An 18,363-nucleotide genomic window follows, 5' to 3' on the forward strand; every position below is an offset into this window, starting at 1 on the left:
GCTTAGAACGGTAAAAATGATTCATATTACAAATGATTGTTATCGTTTCTTATCATCCATTTTGACATTGATATCATTCACGGTCCAGATTTTCATAGAACAAAGAAAAAACCTTTCAGGCTGCGACGGAGACTTAAACCATAGTGTTTTCAGCACCATGTCTCAAACTGTTCTTCCATCTGAAACCCAGTTATTCATAATTTGCATATTCATTCAGCCTAGTTGACTTAATATAACATTATTGAAATTATCAATAATTCTTTTTATCGATAATCCACGTTCTTTCTATCTGGTTGGACTGATAATTGTATAACTTGTTGAAGATTTATCAACCTTTTTTCCAGTGAATACGATAATTTTTCAAACCTTGAAAGAAATATTTCATTAATATCACATTCTGAAATCAATACATCATCGTATTTACCTAAAAATATAATAGGTTGATCATTGTATAATACTAACTCGTGAAATATGTTTGGTTTGTTTCTTAATTTTCGAATAAAAATTGAAACAGAAAGCATGCAAAACTTGAGTTGAAATACATACTATTATATGTATTATATTATATTAAAGGAAATGTAAAATATCAATTACATAATACAACAATAACATAGAGGAATCTTAATCAATTATAAGCTTTGACCTATCTATCAATTCAAACAACTGACCTGAGTTATCGGACCCTCAATGTTGATTATCATAAAGGAAACCGCAACAGCTGCCATTCCAAACACTAGCACTGTAGGAAGACATTTTGATTGTATAATATATTGTTTCTGTTTAACAAGTTCAACAATTAGGTAACGAAAAATGTTAATATTTCATTGCTAACGTCGCTTATCAATAATCTGTATTAATGTGTTAAATAGACGATCATTTGATAATAATCGTTCTTGTCACAATTCAATGTTGTCATTCTTGTCACAATTCAATGTCGTCATTCTTGTCACAAGTCAATGTCGTAAGGGTATCTCCCATTGTCTTTGTTATCTAAATCTCTTTCGTGATTTTTCGTATTGTATCGTTTATAAGCATACTACAACATTTTGATTGTCATATTTGGGCCTCGAATAGAAGTAATATAATAAAAAAAAAACAAAAAAAACAAGAGGTCCATGGGCCTAACCGCTCACATGAATTATGATATATTTTGGAAGATTTGATTCCCGTGACTTAAATTTGATATGAATGTCCCAGCATGCTAAAAGTCCAATATCTGGTCCCTATTTGAACACTGTTGATAGCATTTCAGGTATCTAGGCCTGTTTGTTATTGAGAAGAAGTTGAAAATGTAAATTATTTAAGAACGTACGACGCATGACGGACGATGGACAAAAGGCGATTAGTAAAGGTCACTTGAGACTTCGTCTTGGGTGAACTAAAGACAAAAAAACTAAAATGGCAGCATTTACAATCTACAAAATGAACCCCCGGCGAAACGACCCGCATTCGTGAAATCATGTAATCGTAAATTAACATATCTCCGGGAGTGATTTGGCATTCTATGGAAACCTGCAATGTGAACATCTTGGTTTTGTGGCGGAGTTTGGCAACCCCCACTAAGGATTGGGTTCAGCAAGTTTTACGTCAAATATACATAATGGCATGCTGTAGTTGGCAATGGTTCTTGATTGTCATTTTCATGTATTTTTGCTTGGAATATTAATTAAATGTCGTTTTTTGTTTGGAATATTAATTAAATGTCACCATATACACGTATATGGTGACCATATTCAATCATATACTCGTTTTGTTATTATGTGACTGGACGGGAGGTGCATAAAGTTGATTTTGTGTTGACTTACGTTTTCCTTGTTAAATTGTTAAAGATAACACTAAACTAAAACTTGTTTGAATGTAGTGAGGGTCTGCGTAATATGAGCGACAGATCCGAAGGGGAAGCCTTACTTTTTAGATAAATTGTTTATTTTTGTCTAAGGAGTCTATTGTCATTCTCTTATTACTTCATAACGTAATCAATGTAATCTGCAAATTAAAGCGGCAAACAGTGACAAACGCGGCACCGATGCAGTATACGTGCTACACTGGTGTCAATAAAATGGGATAAGCGTTTTGCTAAAATGGTATGTGATCATATAATCTAAATCTTACAATCAAATTATGTTACTCAGTCATACCTGAAATTTTAGCTACGATTGTTGTTTTGATATCCGTCAATCCCTTAAAATTAGGCTTGATGAAGTCTTCCGTCAGTTGAGCAGAAAGACTTGCTAGCCCGGATGATAACGTACTGAAATACAAAATGTAAAACTAATTAATTTCCTTTTTGAAACTTGAAGTCAAAAGTGTGTTTAATCCATCTTCGCTACACGCCGATGGGTTAATTTACAGAGGAACAGTTGCATGCACAGAGATTGCTTCATTCCTCTTCTCTTGTGCCTTGTCACCTTAATTTGAACTTCTCCTTAAAAAAAACAAAGTATAGAGGCTATCTAACAGTGTGGGATATATATTTGGTATAACTGAAGGTATTCATAGATATAATGTTTATTACATTTGATAGCGAAATATACCGAGGCAGCTCAATCTCCCAAGGAATTTATTGCGGTTGCCTGTCAACGGCTAATAAATGTACGCTAAATCATTACGTTCTGTATTCTATCTTACATTTTGACGTTATATAACATGACAAGAGAGTTATATGCAAATCTTAATTTTCCTAGTTGTCGTTTGTAAGCAGCGTTTTGATTGGACAAATCAGAAAAAAGTTTTGATATTTTACTGATAAAAATGTAATAAGATATGTTATTACGCACAAGCTTTAAGTAAAACCTTATTTTCTCTTACTGATACGGTACGTTAAATAGAAGACTTTACCTTAAGGATGCGCTGAAGAGCGAGGCCAAAAAGAGACCAGACATCCCCGGCAGATTCCTGAAGATGTCCAGTACCATAAATGGCATTACCTAAACAAGTTAGTTAAAATTGTTGAACGGCTCATCAACACTATAAAGGTCATAGGGCCAAACAAATGTGATTAAAATACGAGCAAAATGGGCAAGAGGCAAAATGACATAAAATACGAAACATGTAAAAATGTAGATATATATGTGTACACTCACGATAAGTTTAAAATAAAAAAGTGGCTATGGTTACTCAAATCTTGTGACGAAGACCAATACCTATACTAACAGACTCGAACAGAGTATTCAGACTTGCCATGCGGTTTTAAAAATTCTCTCTTGCAAGTTGAAGAACCTAAACAATACATATTCACAAGCATACAACACTTATATTGATCATTGATCGACATGATAGCATTTTGACTTTAACATTGTTGGTACAAGCAGTATTTGCACATACCTGATTGGGATTATCGATTTGTTTGGACGCTAGAGGATCACATCCTTTGACATAAAAATAGGCAAAAGCGATTAGTCCCTCAAACGCTGCTAGCGACATGGTAAATAGAAAGGCCGGGCCAGCAAATAAAAGGACTCTGGTAAAAAACAAAATATTAATAATAAATATTCACTATCTTGATGTACATGACAAGAAATTCTTTGCATTGATTTCTTTAAGAAGTATATCACAGTACATTTATGAAGTGTAATACAGTGAATTTATTGATATCTCTTTTAAAATATTACAATGTCATTGGTGATAGCTTTTCCTTTTCAAAACCGTTTGTCCGCTTTCTCATAAAAAAATCATTACGAATTATTATGAAATGACTTGCCGTTTGGCTGACTGTTGTGTAGGCATGGAGCTGATCCTCTGTACAGACGATTGTCTATATATCATGCCGGTCATCTGGATACTTGATCCAACTACCAAACTCCAGAAGGTATGGCGTACAAAAGGGTCAGGATCAAAACTGAAAAGGGAGAACAATGATACTTGCATCGAGTATATGTATATATGTAAATGATATGGTAAGTAATAACGATGATATGGTCCAATATACGTACTGGATCCTTACAACAAGATGTTCGCTGGATGCGTATTACTAGAAATGGATTATTAGTCATGCAGTAATAACGACAGTACAATTTTTGGGTCAATCTGACCATTTATCAAGTCATAAGTAAATAACGATTGATCACAATTAGACACACAGCATTGCACAGTTGCACAAGTGTAGTAGATAAACAACGATAAATGTATTTATGTTTGTGATAATTAATTCGCCGAAGGCCAATTGTAGTTAATTACAAAACATCTTTGTTGGTTATCAATTACTATTATAATATATATAATCATCCCGTTCAGACATCTAACAGTTTTATATAACCTTTGCCGTACACCACGACTCCCACAGTCACGCTTTCCCCAGAATACAAGAACATTCCAATGGAGTCGTACATTATATGTATTACTCCTTTTTTATTTCAAAATTTTAAAAGCGTAACAATTACAGAAACTATCATAACGCAAGGAGAGACCCATTCGCCAACAATACAAATGTGTGTTACTTAATTTAGACATAGATACATTATATAATGTTATTTGAATACCAATGCACATATAAACCGAAACCTTTACGGTTAAGTACCATCACTCACTTGAAAAAATTAAGTCTTCCATTATCAGCGCCGATCTCAAACATCTTTGCAGAGCCTCCGGCATTTATAGTTCCCTACAGGAAAAATTACAGAAGGATGAGTTTCACTGGAATTCATAATAAACAAGGTGTATCATAGTTTAAGGGCGAAGGTTTGTTTTCTTGTAATTCCTCGTCGATTTTAATGTAAGACTGATTTATTTTACAACAATTGCGAAACAAGTAATACCAGCTTATTCACTTGTTGGTTCGGATGGAAGTGCGCAGGAAGTCGTAATGTGGGAGTAACACAAAGAACAAAGACAAAACACATGTAGTCGGAATGGTGACCCCCATACCTTCAAGAAGTTGATCAGGGAATCGATCCCCGGCCACCTAGGATAAAAACAAGTGTATTACCAAAGTATCATCCAACCACACGTTTTCGTCAATAAAGCATACCTTGAGTGCAAGGTATTGGTGGATGTCATGCAAGGACGTAATATAATCGTTCACCCCCGTGGAGGTGAGAGAGGGGGATCACAACCCGAGGGGGTTGAGGGTGGGAGTGGGGATGGGCGGTTCTTTAGCTACCAAACACGAGGCTTGTCGAGTGTTTTGCAACTTAAGTATCTTCCCCGAAGTTTGATATTCCCCGGTCTTATTTACAGGGGGATTAATGAATATTTTCTTAAACCCTGTAACCCTCTTATTTATCTAGTATGGACGGTACATGAATACAAGTAAATGTTGACGTGACGTGATTGAATTGTTGACGTGATGTCATGTCATTGTTGAAGTGACGAAATGCAATTGTTGAGAACGTGCAAATAGCGGTTGTAGCTCGTCTCACCCCTAGGGTGAGACAACAAAAACTCTCCCCCGGTAAAATTGTAGATATCCCTGTCAAGGGTAAGAGAATAATGTATACAAGTAAATAGTGTATCAAACTTTTACGCTTGTAGAGTTTCCGTTTATACAACTTACCTGGATGATCACAGAAAACATTCCTATCAGCATGACCAGGCACTGAAATACATCTGTCCAGATCACAGCCTTTATACCGCCCTGAAATGTTTGGTAATGTGATAACAATATTATAACAACAATAACCACAGCGTCCGTTATCAAGCAACACAAAAGCAATATTGATATTGAAATGGATGTCAGTGAGATCAAAAGAAGAAACGAACGAATAACAAGAGGAGAAAGAAAACAAATGAGACATAATTATCAAAATGTTGTAATAGCAAAAGAATTTCAATTGGACAATATACCAGTGTCTGGCGTTCTCATTCTACCAAATATGCTGTTTGGACTCTCAAGAGCCGACAAATATAAAACTCCCGATGTCCAGGATAACCGGTTTCCGTTGCTCCGTCCGACGAGATAAAATATATATCGCATGGAAATATTAGATATCTTTTTGCATTTATTGGTCACATCATATTTTTGAAGTCCTGACTCACTTATCATGCCTGAAAATGTACCTTTGTTATCTGGTATTAGAAAGGTTTCTTACTATTGCCGTATAAAGAACGGACACCGACGCCACCATTGCTACGGAAGCCCATAATGGAAATTCTGTGACTAAAATCATATAATCAAAAAGAAAAAAAATACAAGATAGTTATGTAAGACATTTTACAACATACATTAAAATAAAATACATGTACCTCTCAATATAAAAAAAGGAAAATAACAATAATCTTCATTTATGCCGGAACAAACCCAACACTGATGGATTAGCTAGACAGCTGATGGGAAAGCATGTCGACCACGTGAGGTGAAAATAATATAGTTCCACATTGACTTACAAATGTATCATTTTATTCAATTTCCATGAGAAATAATGAATATTTATTTACATCTTCAATTCATACTTTAAAACTTGCGTCAAAGTTTTTGAAATATATAAATTCACTTTCACAAATGTAAAGAACAGAACAAAATGCCAAAACGCTTATATAACATCTATAATGATTGTCAATGGTTAAATGATAATCATTACTAGCTTACCTGCATCTAGGGCAATAGCAGGGCCGTAAAGTACTGATCCCATGTAAAATATCTGTAACAAATACGCGTCATTCCCGATTAACTAAACACACAAACCAAATGGTAAGCTCTGTGTCAAAAACTTCGGTAAGTTGAGAAAAACATTATCACAGGATATGTTTTAATTACGGTTGGCAGAACAAATGGATTTTTTTCTACCAAAGCTTCTATTGTATATGTAAAATACCGACTATGAGCATCGATCAGTGATGTAACAGCACTGTAAGGTCAAGTTAATTGTCGGATCAAGGCACAATGCAATAAAAGAGCACATCACCGACATAGAGCATGTATTAATATAATATAAATTTAAATCTAGTAGACTTTACATACCGTTCCCAGACCCGACACGCAAGTTCCCAGGAGGCGCATTGAACGTGATTTGTACCGAAGCTCAAGATACTGGAATAAAATCAAATATAACAACTTGTAATATGGCTTGAATGTTTGCTAGATTTTCATCGGCCAATTTCCTGTTTTCCTCACAAGGACCTGTCAGTGAGTAGACCTGTTCGTGCTAGAATTAACTCAGCTGGGAAATTCATCATGCATTGCGGACTTGTTTGTGCTATTTTTATATTTTTTTTTATATATTTTATAATCGTATAATATCCACCTCTACAAGTCAGTGAATAATTTTAAACTGATATGTGTCACCGACTCCGCATACGTCAAACCAAACGACTGCTGGAATCATTACCACAATCCTAACCGCAACCCCCAGCATGCTTTTGGTTTTGCTTGTGTCCTACATGGGGACATACAAGTGAACTAAATGAAATGTGCTTTCTTAGTTGAATTATTTTTTTTTTAAATGCCTGCGTAAAAGTACCCTGTTACCTTCATCAACCTGTATCTCAGGAAACAAGAGGGCCATCTTTCTTAACTGTCATTTGACAATTAAATCATTAAATATGTATATCGAAAACGAAATAACAGCAAAGTTCCGAATTTGGAGCCCAGCCACTCGGGCCCCAAGGGTCACATTAGCCTCATTTATATGAAACATGATTGCCTTCCTCCAATTATGTTTCACACCAAATTTGCTATATTTTAATTGAGAGTTAAAGAGGGGGTAGCGTTTTGAAAGTATAAGTTTAACGGCGCACGACGACGGACGGAGCACGATGGTTCTAGTTTTTTCCTGACCACTTAAATGACCTAAAATTGCCCAAAATACTGTTTATATGTTTTAAAATGAAACAATAATATGAGACAAGCAAAACAATGTCAACAACAGATGTTAGATGGCTCTTATGAAGCTGAAAATGAGGCCTGACGCTGCCTTATCCGACACAAGTAACCAATTGTCGACTTTGACCCTTGTTCTACGGATACGTACAGTTGATACAATGCATTTCAAAGGAAAGACAATAACAAGAAGCCCAGATGACCTGTATCGCTCATCTCGTAGGAATATTATAATAGGAGTTTGCTTATCTCTTTATGCCAAGCAATGCTGTATATTGTTGTACGGTTGGGATCCAAAAAACTTCAAATATATAACCAAGAAAATAACTACCTTAATGTGAGGGAATATCCCGGAGCCTATATTTGTAACAGGATTGTGTTTATCTCTTAATTTCAAGCAATGCTATATAAAGATATTATGGCTTTACGATTGGGATCTAAAACGCTTAAAATATATATAAAAAGAAATAAGTCCCTTAGGATGGAGAAAGATCCTTGGAACTTTTGTTACATTGGGATTGTGTTTATCCATTGATTCACAGCAATGCTGTATATGGTTTGCCGGATTATATAAACCAAGAAATGACCAATAAGTCCCTAGTGGATAGGAACAATCCCTGGGCCTAATTTTATATGAGGTTTGTTTTTATCTCTTGATGCTTGGCAATGCACATATGGTTATGGTCTCGGCGTCTCGACGGTTTTAAAGATATAACAAATTAACTAAGTATTTATGGGCGTGGAAAGACCCCAGGGCCTATTTTTACACATCATTTTTTTGTTTGTCTCCTGATGCCAAACAATGCAATATATGGTTATGGGGTCAGGATCTCAGCGGTTTTTTATAACAGGATATTGTTTATCTCATATATCTTATATGGGTTGTTTAAAGCAATATAGCCAAATTGATTCCTTTTGGCACCGCCCTTAAATCCCTTGCGGGTCAGGCCCATTATTTGTAGCTTTTTGAATCCCCGTCACCGTTATTCATCGCTTATATAGTTGCAGAGAAACCAACAAAACTATACGGTTAAGGAATAGGGATCAAATTCAAATATAAGGAAGTTGCTTTTAAATTGTTGACAAACGGACGAACGTCACAGTATTGACTATGTGAGCTAAATGCTAGTTAATGGAATGTAGGCTATTCGACAAAAAGCAGTTCGAGTTAACCGGGGTCGGAAACAAGCAAACAGTTGGACAATTAGGGGATGTGCGGGTTCAGAAATGTGGTGTTTTACTGTTTTAACTACAATGTCTAATAAGAACATACGCATCAGCGTGATTTAAAGGTCCAATACCAATTTCAAGATAAAGATAAAATTTATAGTATCTGTCATTTATTTAGGCACTCTTTCTTGTATAATAAAATGATATCGTATATCTACTTATTAACAACTATTCTACCATGTTTGCTATGTAACGCCAGTTTTGATTGGTTTAAAACCATGTATTGTTTTCCAATAACCCACGCTCGTGCCAATAATACACGGTCGTGAGTCACGGCTGTTACAATTTTAAATATCTAATATTCACCCGTTTCATAAAGGGTTACTATAGCCAAGTGGGCTAATGGGTTAGTCTTTCAATAATTTTTTATCACGACGCGAGTTCGAATCCTACGGAGGACCCTTTTTTTTATCCTTTTTTTGCTCTTGATCGTAGTACTGTATTGCCTGTATATTTCATCAACAAATAATGCAATACTCAAGAAATAAATTACAAGGTTTTCCCGGGGTTTCTTTGCTGTTTTTCTATTAGAAAGAGGTCGATCTCAGAACTAAACAGTACATGGTAGAATAGAAATAATCAACTTTGACTCGTGTATTGTTGCAGGATATACAACTCGGACTCGGATATTTTGCAATTTTAATTAATAACGAAGGCCTGCGGGCCTTCGTTATTAATTAAAATTGCAAAATATCCGAGTCCGAGTTGTATATCCTGCAACAATACACGAATCATCGTTAATTATTTCTTAAATATGCATGTATGTTAAGGATGGTGTTGGGTGTCTTGTGTTACTTACTTGGTAAACACTGGTTACTTTGAGTGGATGTATTAGAGGAACCCAGATCAGTACTCCAATTAAATTAGCAAACAAAAACGAAGTCAGTGACCACCAATACATGATCCCATGAACGTACACTTCCGCCGGAAATCCAAGCATGGTGATTGAAGATTCGAAGGTTACCATCAGTGACAATGCAACCGGAAGTGCTTTCATGTGACGATTTCCCAGAAGATATTCATTAGTAGTTTTCTGTTTTCCTCCCGCCAGTGCAAAATACACACCGATAGAAATTGATATGAGGATAGTAGATCCAAATGTGATGTAATCCACCAGAACAAGCCCAGAACCTTCTCCCTCCGTCATTTTATCCGATGATTATATCCAATCTGCAAAATAGAACAATGTTTTACATGTACTTTAAAGTAAGTTATATTATCAACCAAATAAAAAAACTATATCGACAATAAAAGAAATGTCGAAACTTCAGTTTCCAAATGTAAACGTCAGCGGCCTGTGATCAATAGGCCACTCTGTCTGCGGTGGTTATTTATAGCTAGTTCACCACTTGTTTTATAAATAATGTCAGGGGAATATGGAATATTTAGTCTGTATCTCGTGCTTAGACTACTGTCATATATCCTGGATTCGAAACGCTCATCAATTATACTTTTTTGGAAAAGATATGATGAATTTATCATTATGTATCAACTCTTAAATATTGTCCTTACTTCCAAATTATATCTTATATTCAAACATCTTATGAATCATTCTTTTACACAATAACTTTGATACTCATAAGCTTTGCCTGTTGTTAGAACTTTTTTCTTAAAAAAGAAAGATAATGTTTTGAGATGAAATAAAACTGCAAGTTTAATTCTTCACAGTCAACAGGCGCCAAAAATGACAGCAGTCCAAATAAATGGTAACGAAATAACACTAAGCAAACAAATACTTACAAAAATATCCCTATTCTCACTATAGTTTGTATAACGGTGTGTACACAAACGTTTGTCCTTACCCACGCCCACCACTTTAGAATGTTCCAGGTAAAAACATTATACACTATATATAAGCGGGACGAAATTTTTACTATATTAATATTATAAATATATTATATATACCACTATATGGTAGTTGTTTATGTGGAAAATCGTCCTTTTAGTGCGAGAGCTGTTTGACGTGTTCAGGCCGCCATAGAACACAGGGACGATAACTACGGTGTTAATATCTACGAGCCTGTGCCTCTTGGTTATTGAGAAGAAGTCGTTTAACGATTTTAGTTTATTTGACCCCTGTAACCTTGAACATACCTGATAGCCCTTCAAACCAGCATGCTACAGACCCAATATCAAGTCTCTGAGCCTCTTGGTTATTGAGAAGTAGTTTAGCCTATTTTGCCCATATGACCTGGAATGTAGGGCAAATTCATTCATCTGAACAAATTTAGAAGCCCGTAATAAAAAAATATAACGAACTTGCTCACTAAGACAATGATTAACACCGCGATGATAACGTAAGAAATATAAAGGACAGCATGCATGCGCAGTGACACTTCAGGCGCGGATCCAGGAATTTGAAAGGGGGGGGGGGGGGGGTCCAGTAATATAGTGGAAATAGCGTTAACAGTGGATTGGTTAAGTTAAATGACATTTTACCTAATCGAGTAGATATAATGTAAGAAATTAATGGTCAACGTTGTGTATTACCTACATTGTAAGTGTATAAAAAATCTTGTAACTCCAGTACTCTGAAAATATAGAACTCGCTAGATATATCTATCAGAACTAAAGAATTGGTACACAAATTTAAAAACATTGTTTCTGGGAAAGGCAAACCTGTAACTAAACTGTTTGTTGGCAATAGCAAACTTGATATTATACACACTAGACTTAAGGGGCCGCGGTGGCCGAGTGGTTAAGGTGTACTGACACTTTATCACTAGCCCTCCACCTCTGGGTTGCGAGTTCGAAACCTACGTGGGGCAGTTGCCAGGTACTGACCGTAGGCCGGTGGTTTTTCTCCGGGTACTCCGGCTTTCCTCCACCTCCAAAACCTGGCACGTCCTTAAATGACCCTGGCTGTTAATAGGACGTTAAACAAAAACAAACAAACCAAAAGACTCAGGCACGGCCGTAGTACGTGGAATGCAGATCTCTGCAGTATTATCACCAGAATGTAACTGTTGTTATCCGTTAGAAATCAATTTCATTATGTTTTCAGTGTCACGTATAGAATCACTGTCGTAATATGTATATTTTTAGAAAATTGTCTACATATGATATAACTATTGATTCGAATGCTTGTACAAAAAAATATCAAAAATACTATTTATAGTTTAATTAATTGCAGTTAATGATAATGGAACATATTCCATGCATAAAATTAATTACTTAATTAAGTTTTACGCGCATAAGATTAAATAAATCTAATTCTTAGCCATACTACGATCGTTTTATTTTTGTATATATATGTAACATATCAAAAAATAACTAGTGCTGATATAGGAATGATTGTGTATCTACATCAGAGTATACTTATGTTAAGTTATTTGTTCCATCTATATATATATATTATTTCACATAAAGTGCTGTCATGCATTTACCATTGTATGATAGTTCATGAAAGAGGACGTTACGAAGTTGCATAACTTGTGTCATTTTTATTTTTTTCAAATAACATATGTTTAAACTTAATTGAATTGATGCTCAGTCTCGTACCAGAGTGTGGTATGTTCGCATGATTTTTGGCTGCTTTGAACAAGAAAATATTTGAGGTAAATAAGTGTATAAAAGCTGATACTAGTATATCAAAGCATGGTAATGGAATTGTTCAGACTTGTATATCTCCCTTCGAGAAAAAACCCATTTTCAGTTGCTGTAAATTGGCATGGATAACTTATAAGTTTGGTGCCTGTAAAAACCAAACAGGTGAAGGATTATTTGTTTATAACCAGAGAAACAGACTCTACCATTCGGGGTTGTTTCCCTTCCATTACGAAACATTCTATGATAGCATTGTTTTTTAATCCGAGTTATCCCACTTGCTGATTATGAAACAGTGAAAAACACATTTATTTAATTGTCTTTAATCTACAGTCAAAACAATTCAAGCAATTGTTTATGTTATTTATACTTTTTTGATGAGTGTCTTACTCTATATCAGCGATTTTCATAACCGTTTGTCAGCCTTAAATATTTTTTTCTGAAGCCCCAAATTACGATTATATAAGTATAAATATATGAAAACATGTTAAGTTTAGCCAGTAGGATCCCAGGGATCGATTGAAATATACAAAGTGTTGATGCATAAAGAAAAAAATAAAGAAATTAAAATCATAAAATTAGGTGCGAGAAAATAACTCACCCAGACACGGCTCTTGATCATGTAACATCCACAAAGTCTACTTGCGTGGGTACACATGTACTAAGATTTCCGGTTTCGATGGGAAGTAACTCTATTAGCATAAAAGGGCAGTTACGTAAATCACAAGAAAGCGTCTGCTCGATCAGACAGTAGAACTGGTTCCTTAAACGTGTACTGTATGACTGCGTTTGGAAATAAGTATCAGCATACTTGCATAAATAACATACATATTTTATAATTAAAGCACACTGTTGCCCTGTAGCAGTATGACATCTACTTGAAGACTCCTTAGGACATGAAAAGGTATAAGACCTCTCGCGCTTACATTCGAGTTGGTACAGTATAAGATGATATCACTTGTTTTGATTTTTTTTTTGGGGGGGGGGGGGGGGGGGGGTTACATTTACAAGATTCGATAGATTCCTTGGGATATCCTACCGGTTTTGGTTATATGCGTTTTTTTCTCCCTTTTTTTACGTTCATGGTACGACAGGCTCTTCTGTGTAGTGGGCAATACGCAAGGAATAAAGTGACACGACCGGTAAGAAATCTACATCTACATTGTATGTGTGAGAGTGTGTTGTGTGTGTTGTGTTTGTGTGTGTGTAAAAAAACATTATTATACTCATAGCGTCCGAATTGGAGAATACCCATTATTCGTTTGTATGTAATGTTAATATACAACTCACAAATATTTGGTCAAGTGTTTTGTTGTATGGTGGCTTTATTTCCCAGCAAAACGTTAACACGTAGAAATTAGTGTACTTGACAAATTATGACAATGCATAAAAGGGAGTGCGCTTCAACTGTCGGTGAATATATTTAATATTTCTAACCCGAATTAACGGATTAAATACTACTTCATGTATATAACGAAGATGTAAGATGTCCCGCCAGCCTCTCCATTCAAGTATTATGTTTCATAGCTACATAACAGAGCTTTCCATGATAACGTTGATAGGTATCATTATAAAAGTATAGCAAATATACATATACAGTTGCATACTCTAGACTACATTTACATATAACCTCCTGTTGTCAAGTACACACAGCAAGGAGGGGAGTAACATGCCCGGCCAGGCACTGCTATCGAGGCTCGTATTCTACACCGGAGTTTTCTACAGCTATACATATTAAATGTGTAATCAAAATCTATGACCGCTGAATTCAGAAATTAAAAACAAAAACGTCAAATCATTTTCATTTTAACAGCGCTATATAGAAATAAAAACAGACTTATATAGACAACTTGTCGTCAAACATAGCAACATGCATTTGTAGTTTATCTAGTGCGGATTGTGTAATATTTCCCCGGTGTTACTCGTATTGTGTACATGTGCCGCTTATTTCAGACTTCTTAAATGGAGATGTCTCAATGCTATAGTGCTGGGCTGTTAACTACTCACGACATACAGCATGATAAATGGACATATCAATGACAGCAAGACTATAATACAGTAAGGTTTTTGGATTTTGGTTTTCATTCTTCAGTGTAGGTTAAGTAGGCGAGACTTCGGTGTTGTACTTCGTGATGATGGAACACAGGGAACAATGCAGACTTAATTGATGTAAGTCAATACCTTAGTAAAGTACATACATACTGTACTGGCCTGTCCTTGCGATAGCCAAGGTCAGAGCTAGTGTCCAGGAGTGACTCTCCGGTGGTCAACTACCCCCCCCCCCCCCCCCCCCCGCCCCCCACTTCCTCTCCTCCTCCCCCATTAAACAGATCCTTTAATACAGATATACAGGCCAATTCTGCCGACACGTACTAGCTTGAACTTTTGAACTATATTACATCAAACTATATTACATGATCTTAAGTACAGGTATTTGTTAACATAGCAATAGGGTAATAACTGACCATAGGACTCTCAACACACGAAGGTCAGTACCATCCGACACTATAAACAGAAAGGTTGATATTTACACAAGTGGGTCGATATCAATGTACCCGAACATCATGCCTATGTAAATACGACACGAGAGTCAGGCCAGTAAATATATATATATATCCATTTTACTTATTACACTACTACACTTTATATCACATAACGACGCTCTGTACTAATTGATCGCCAAATTAGTAATAGTTTTGACGTAAGTATGATACGAGCACACAAGAAGTTATGTGATATAGTAGTATAATAAGTACAATTGATAATTCTAACCAATTTGTTTTATTTCAAATGGCAATTGGAACAAATAATGCTTAAAAATGTGAGTTCCCTAAATAAACTATAGTAATAACCCCCCCCCCCCCCCACCACCACCACCACCACCACCACCACCATTACCACCACCAGGGTGATACATGAGACTCCAGGGTAGAGGACCATAAGACCTTCCTATCTGTGAAGAGTATTTCATTCTACCATATTTGCGAATTGAGAAGGTTTGTTAAATCTTAGTCAAATTGACCCTTTTCCCCCAGCCCCTCAAGGTCCTTTGGACAGGGCATAATTCAGAATTATTGTTGACCGTTGGCCATGGAAGCTTCCTGTCAAATGTAATTGAATTTGGTTTAGCGGTATTGGAGAGGAAGTCGAAAATGTAAATTAATTGTTTACGGACGGAACACGGACAAAGGCGGTTAGAATAGGTCGCCTAAGCCGTCTCAGGTAACCTAAAACTGATATAGTATTGGGCTGTTAAATAATCACGGCTTACTTGAACTGTTACCAAATGGTAGTATACGGTCGATATGAATACAATTTAGGCGACAGATAAATAGAATAGGGCGACATGTAATACTGTATGTACATTGTATCTGTCACCCAAATTGTATTCATATCTACTGTATACTACCATTTGATAACAGTTCAATCCTTACATTTACGTTCATATCTTTTTTTATTTACTGCATGTTATGACGCGTTTAAATTTGCCGGTTTCCCTATCACTGACGTCATCAAGTTAAAATACCGGAACAGCCGAAATTTCCAGAAGGAATAATATAGTCCCTCATGTCTTTATCAATAGCAGACACATATACGTTTGTAGATATCGTTAAATTGTTCACAATTGCATTATTTCTGAGTGTTTAAATTTTATTTTGTTGTGGTGGCTGATGTAAATAAATGCTTGCATTGGAAATCTCTGTAGGCCAAAAGTAACTAGCGGCCATTGTTTTAACCCGCAACACCAGGAGGGAGCTGAACTTCTACTGACCGAATCACTTTAAATTGTAGTATACAGTCTCATGAATACAATTTGGTTTACTGACTTACTTTAATAGCCAAATGCAACACAGAATGTAAATATAGCATGATAAATGAAGATATCAATCATAGTAAAATGATAGTGTGGTATATAGGGCAGTTAACTACTGTTTGTTGATCTGAGACTCCGAGAGTCAAATAGTTGGAGAACAGTAGACGAGTGCCGGGCAGACTTTTATAATCTGTGTGTACATTTGACCTCTCCCTGCACATATGGGGAATGGATATATCGACGCTCACCCTTTCAGTCCAATAGCGTACGTACAAAAATGTACATGTATCACTGCCTCCCAAGCTGCCCCCTCTTCAATTCCTGTTTCAGGATTTACAGCAAATTAACGTACCCTGCACATATATATTTTGTTAGACTGTCTATCAGATCGTTATCCAGATCGTAGTATTATCAGACAATATCCCACGTTTGAAACGTATTCCAGAGATTAAAATTGCATTACATGTCTCGATCAACTGTAGTGTAATTACAAATAGCGAAGTCTTATATAAATGCATTATATGCGTGCGTGCGTGTGTAAGAGAGTGCACTAATTAAAATCTAGTTTATTAAATGAATATAGCTAAGCAGTGTTTATGTAATTCGCTGCTTCAACCGTGGGATCGCATACGATGTGCGCCCGATAGGCGATCGAAACGAAGTGTGTGCGATAGATATTGTGGTTGATATAAATTTAGAAATAGATGACAAATACTATTAAAACGTTCGGAATGTTTTGATATTAAAGTCAAGTCTGGATATTTTATAATACATGCATATGTTCGTAATTTATGTATAGTTGATAATCAACATGTAAAAATCTAATCAATATACATGTATGTCAGATTTTATTTTCAGTTTTAACCTCATACACAGGACAAATTCACAATAACAGTCAGCATGCTGAGAATTGGTAAATACCACGATGAAGCAGAGGATATGCAATCTGTGATTTAAGTATGCCCAATAAATGGGAAATAAAAAGGGATTTAAACCGAAACAACATTCAGCAAAAATAAAACATTTCAAACTTCTCGGTACACTAACATGATATAGTTTCAATGATGTTAGGAGGATTATTGTCTATTTCAGATGAGTTCATCTGTAGTCACAAGGGCATATTGTGTCAGATATTTACTTAGTTTCAATATTAAGGTATACATTTTTAGTAAAGTAATCCCAGGTTATTAAACTTTTATTGAACATGCATTAAATATGGTGAAGAAATGTTTTAAAATTGGTTTGCCTTTATCATGAAATGCCAACAAATCACATTGTTCTCCAGAAAGTGGGAAATATTAACCTACCTGTATAAAGATGACAGCAGTTTAGTAATTAGATGTATTCCAGGACTGATTACACGGATCCAGAGAACACCACGTGCACGGAAGCCGCTAATCTATATGAAACCAATGAACCCCGACAACCTCAACACTCGTAAACAAACCCCACAAATAGACGGACCACGTGGACTGTGATTGTTTGTTTACACTGTTTAACATCCTATCAAAAGCTATGGTCATTCACGGACGGCCTACTTTGTTTACGAGAAACATGCGAGTGTACATTGAGTGTGGTATGTTTGTATTTCCCACCTTGTGATAGCGCGGATGTGTGAGATGCCAGATTTATGGTGTTCTCATCGATGGAGCATACTGCCGAAGACACCCGGCAGAACAACCCAGTCGGTCACATATTGACAACGGGTCAACCAGTCGTCACGCTCCCGAAATTTTGAGCGTTAAGGTCCATGACCACACTTCGAGTAAATGTTACCTACTATGGAAATAGTTTGTACAAACACCAGGGTGTTTGCGAGATTAGCTATGGTTTTACCTGTGTTTATTTTGAAAATTGAACACTCTTGTATTCACAAATGCCTACAAAATATTCCTAATAAACCGAGCTGGTTGGTTCGAGGATAAGTAGAAACATTTAAAAAATGTATCTCAAAACAGGTAACAGGTACGAAATTATACTTTTATATGGGTAGCCATAAGACATTTACAAAGGTTCTCCT

General features: G+C 35.9%; 1 protein-coding gene across 1 annotated transcript in view; it reads right to left on the reverse strand.

The window, feature by feature from the left end:
* Positions 1-18,095, reverse strand: part of LOC117341763 (sodium-coupled monocarboxylate transporter 2-like) — a 42,864-nt gene extending 24,769 nt beyond the window's left edge. The window contains exons 1-12 of the mRNA XM_033903626.1: positions 17,651-18,095; positions 9,783-10,153; positions 6,896-6,964; positions 6,524-6,575; positions 6,027-6,094; positions 5,492-5,572; positions 4,527-4,600; positions 3,701-3,838; positions 3,325-3,460; positions 2,839-2,927; positions 2,139-2,251; positions 669-739 (exon numbers count right to left, since the gene is read on the reverse strand). Of these exons, the coding sequence (XP_033759517.1) occupies positions 669-739; positions 2,139-2,251; positions 2,839-2,927; positions 3,325-3,460; positions 3,701-3,838; positions 4,527-4,600; positions 5,492-5,572; positions 6,027-6,094; positions 6,524-6,575; positions 6,896-6,964; positions 9,783-10,130 (1,239 nt within the window). The 5' untranslated portion in view covers positions 10,131-10,153; positions 17,651-18,095. The remainder of the gene's footprint in view (positions 1-668; positions 740-2,138; positions 2,252-2,838; positions 2,928-3,324; positions 3,461-3,700; positions 3,839-4,526; positions 4,601-5,491; positions 5,573-6,026; positions 6,095-6,523; positions 6,576-6,895; positions 6,965-9,782; positions 10,154-17,650) is intronic.
* Positions 18,096-18,363: the final 268 nt, after the last annotated feature.

This window comes from Pecten maximus, chromosome 14 (genome assembly GCF_902652985.1).
Source record: "Pecten maximus chromosome 14, xPecMax1.1, whole genome shotgun sequence".
Classification (NCBI taxonomy): Eukaryota; Metazoa; Mollusca; class Bivalvia; order Pectinida; family Pectinidae; genus Pecten; species Pecten maximus.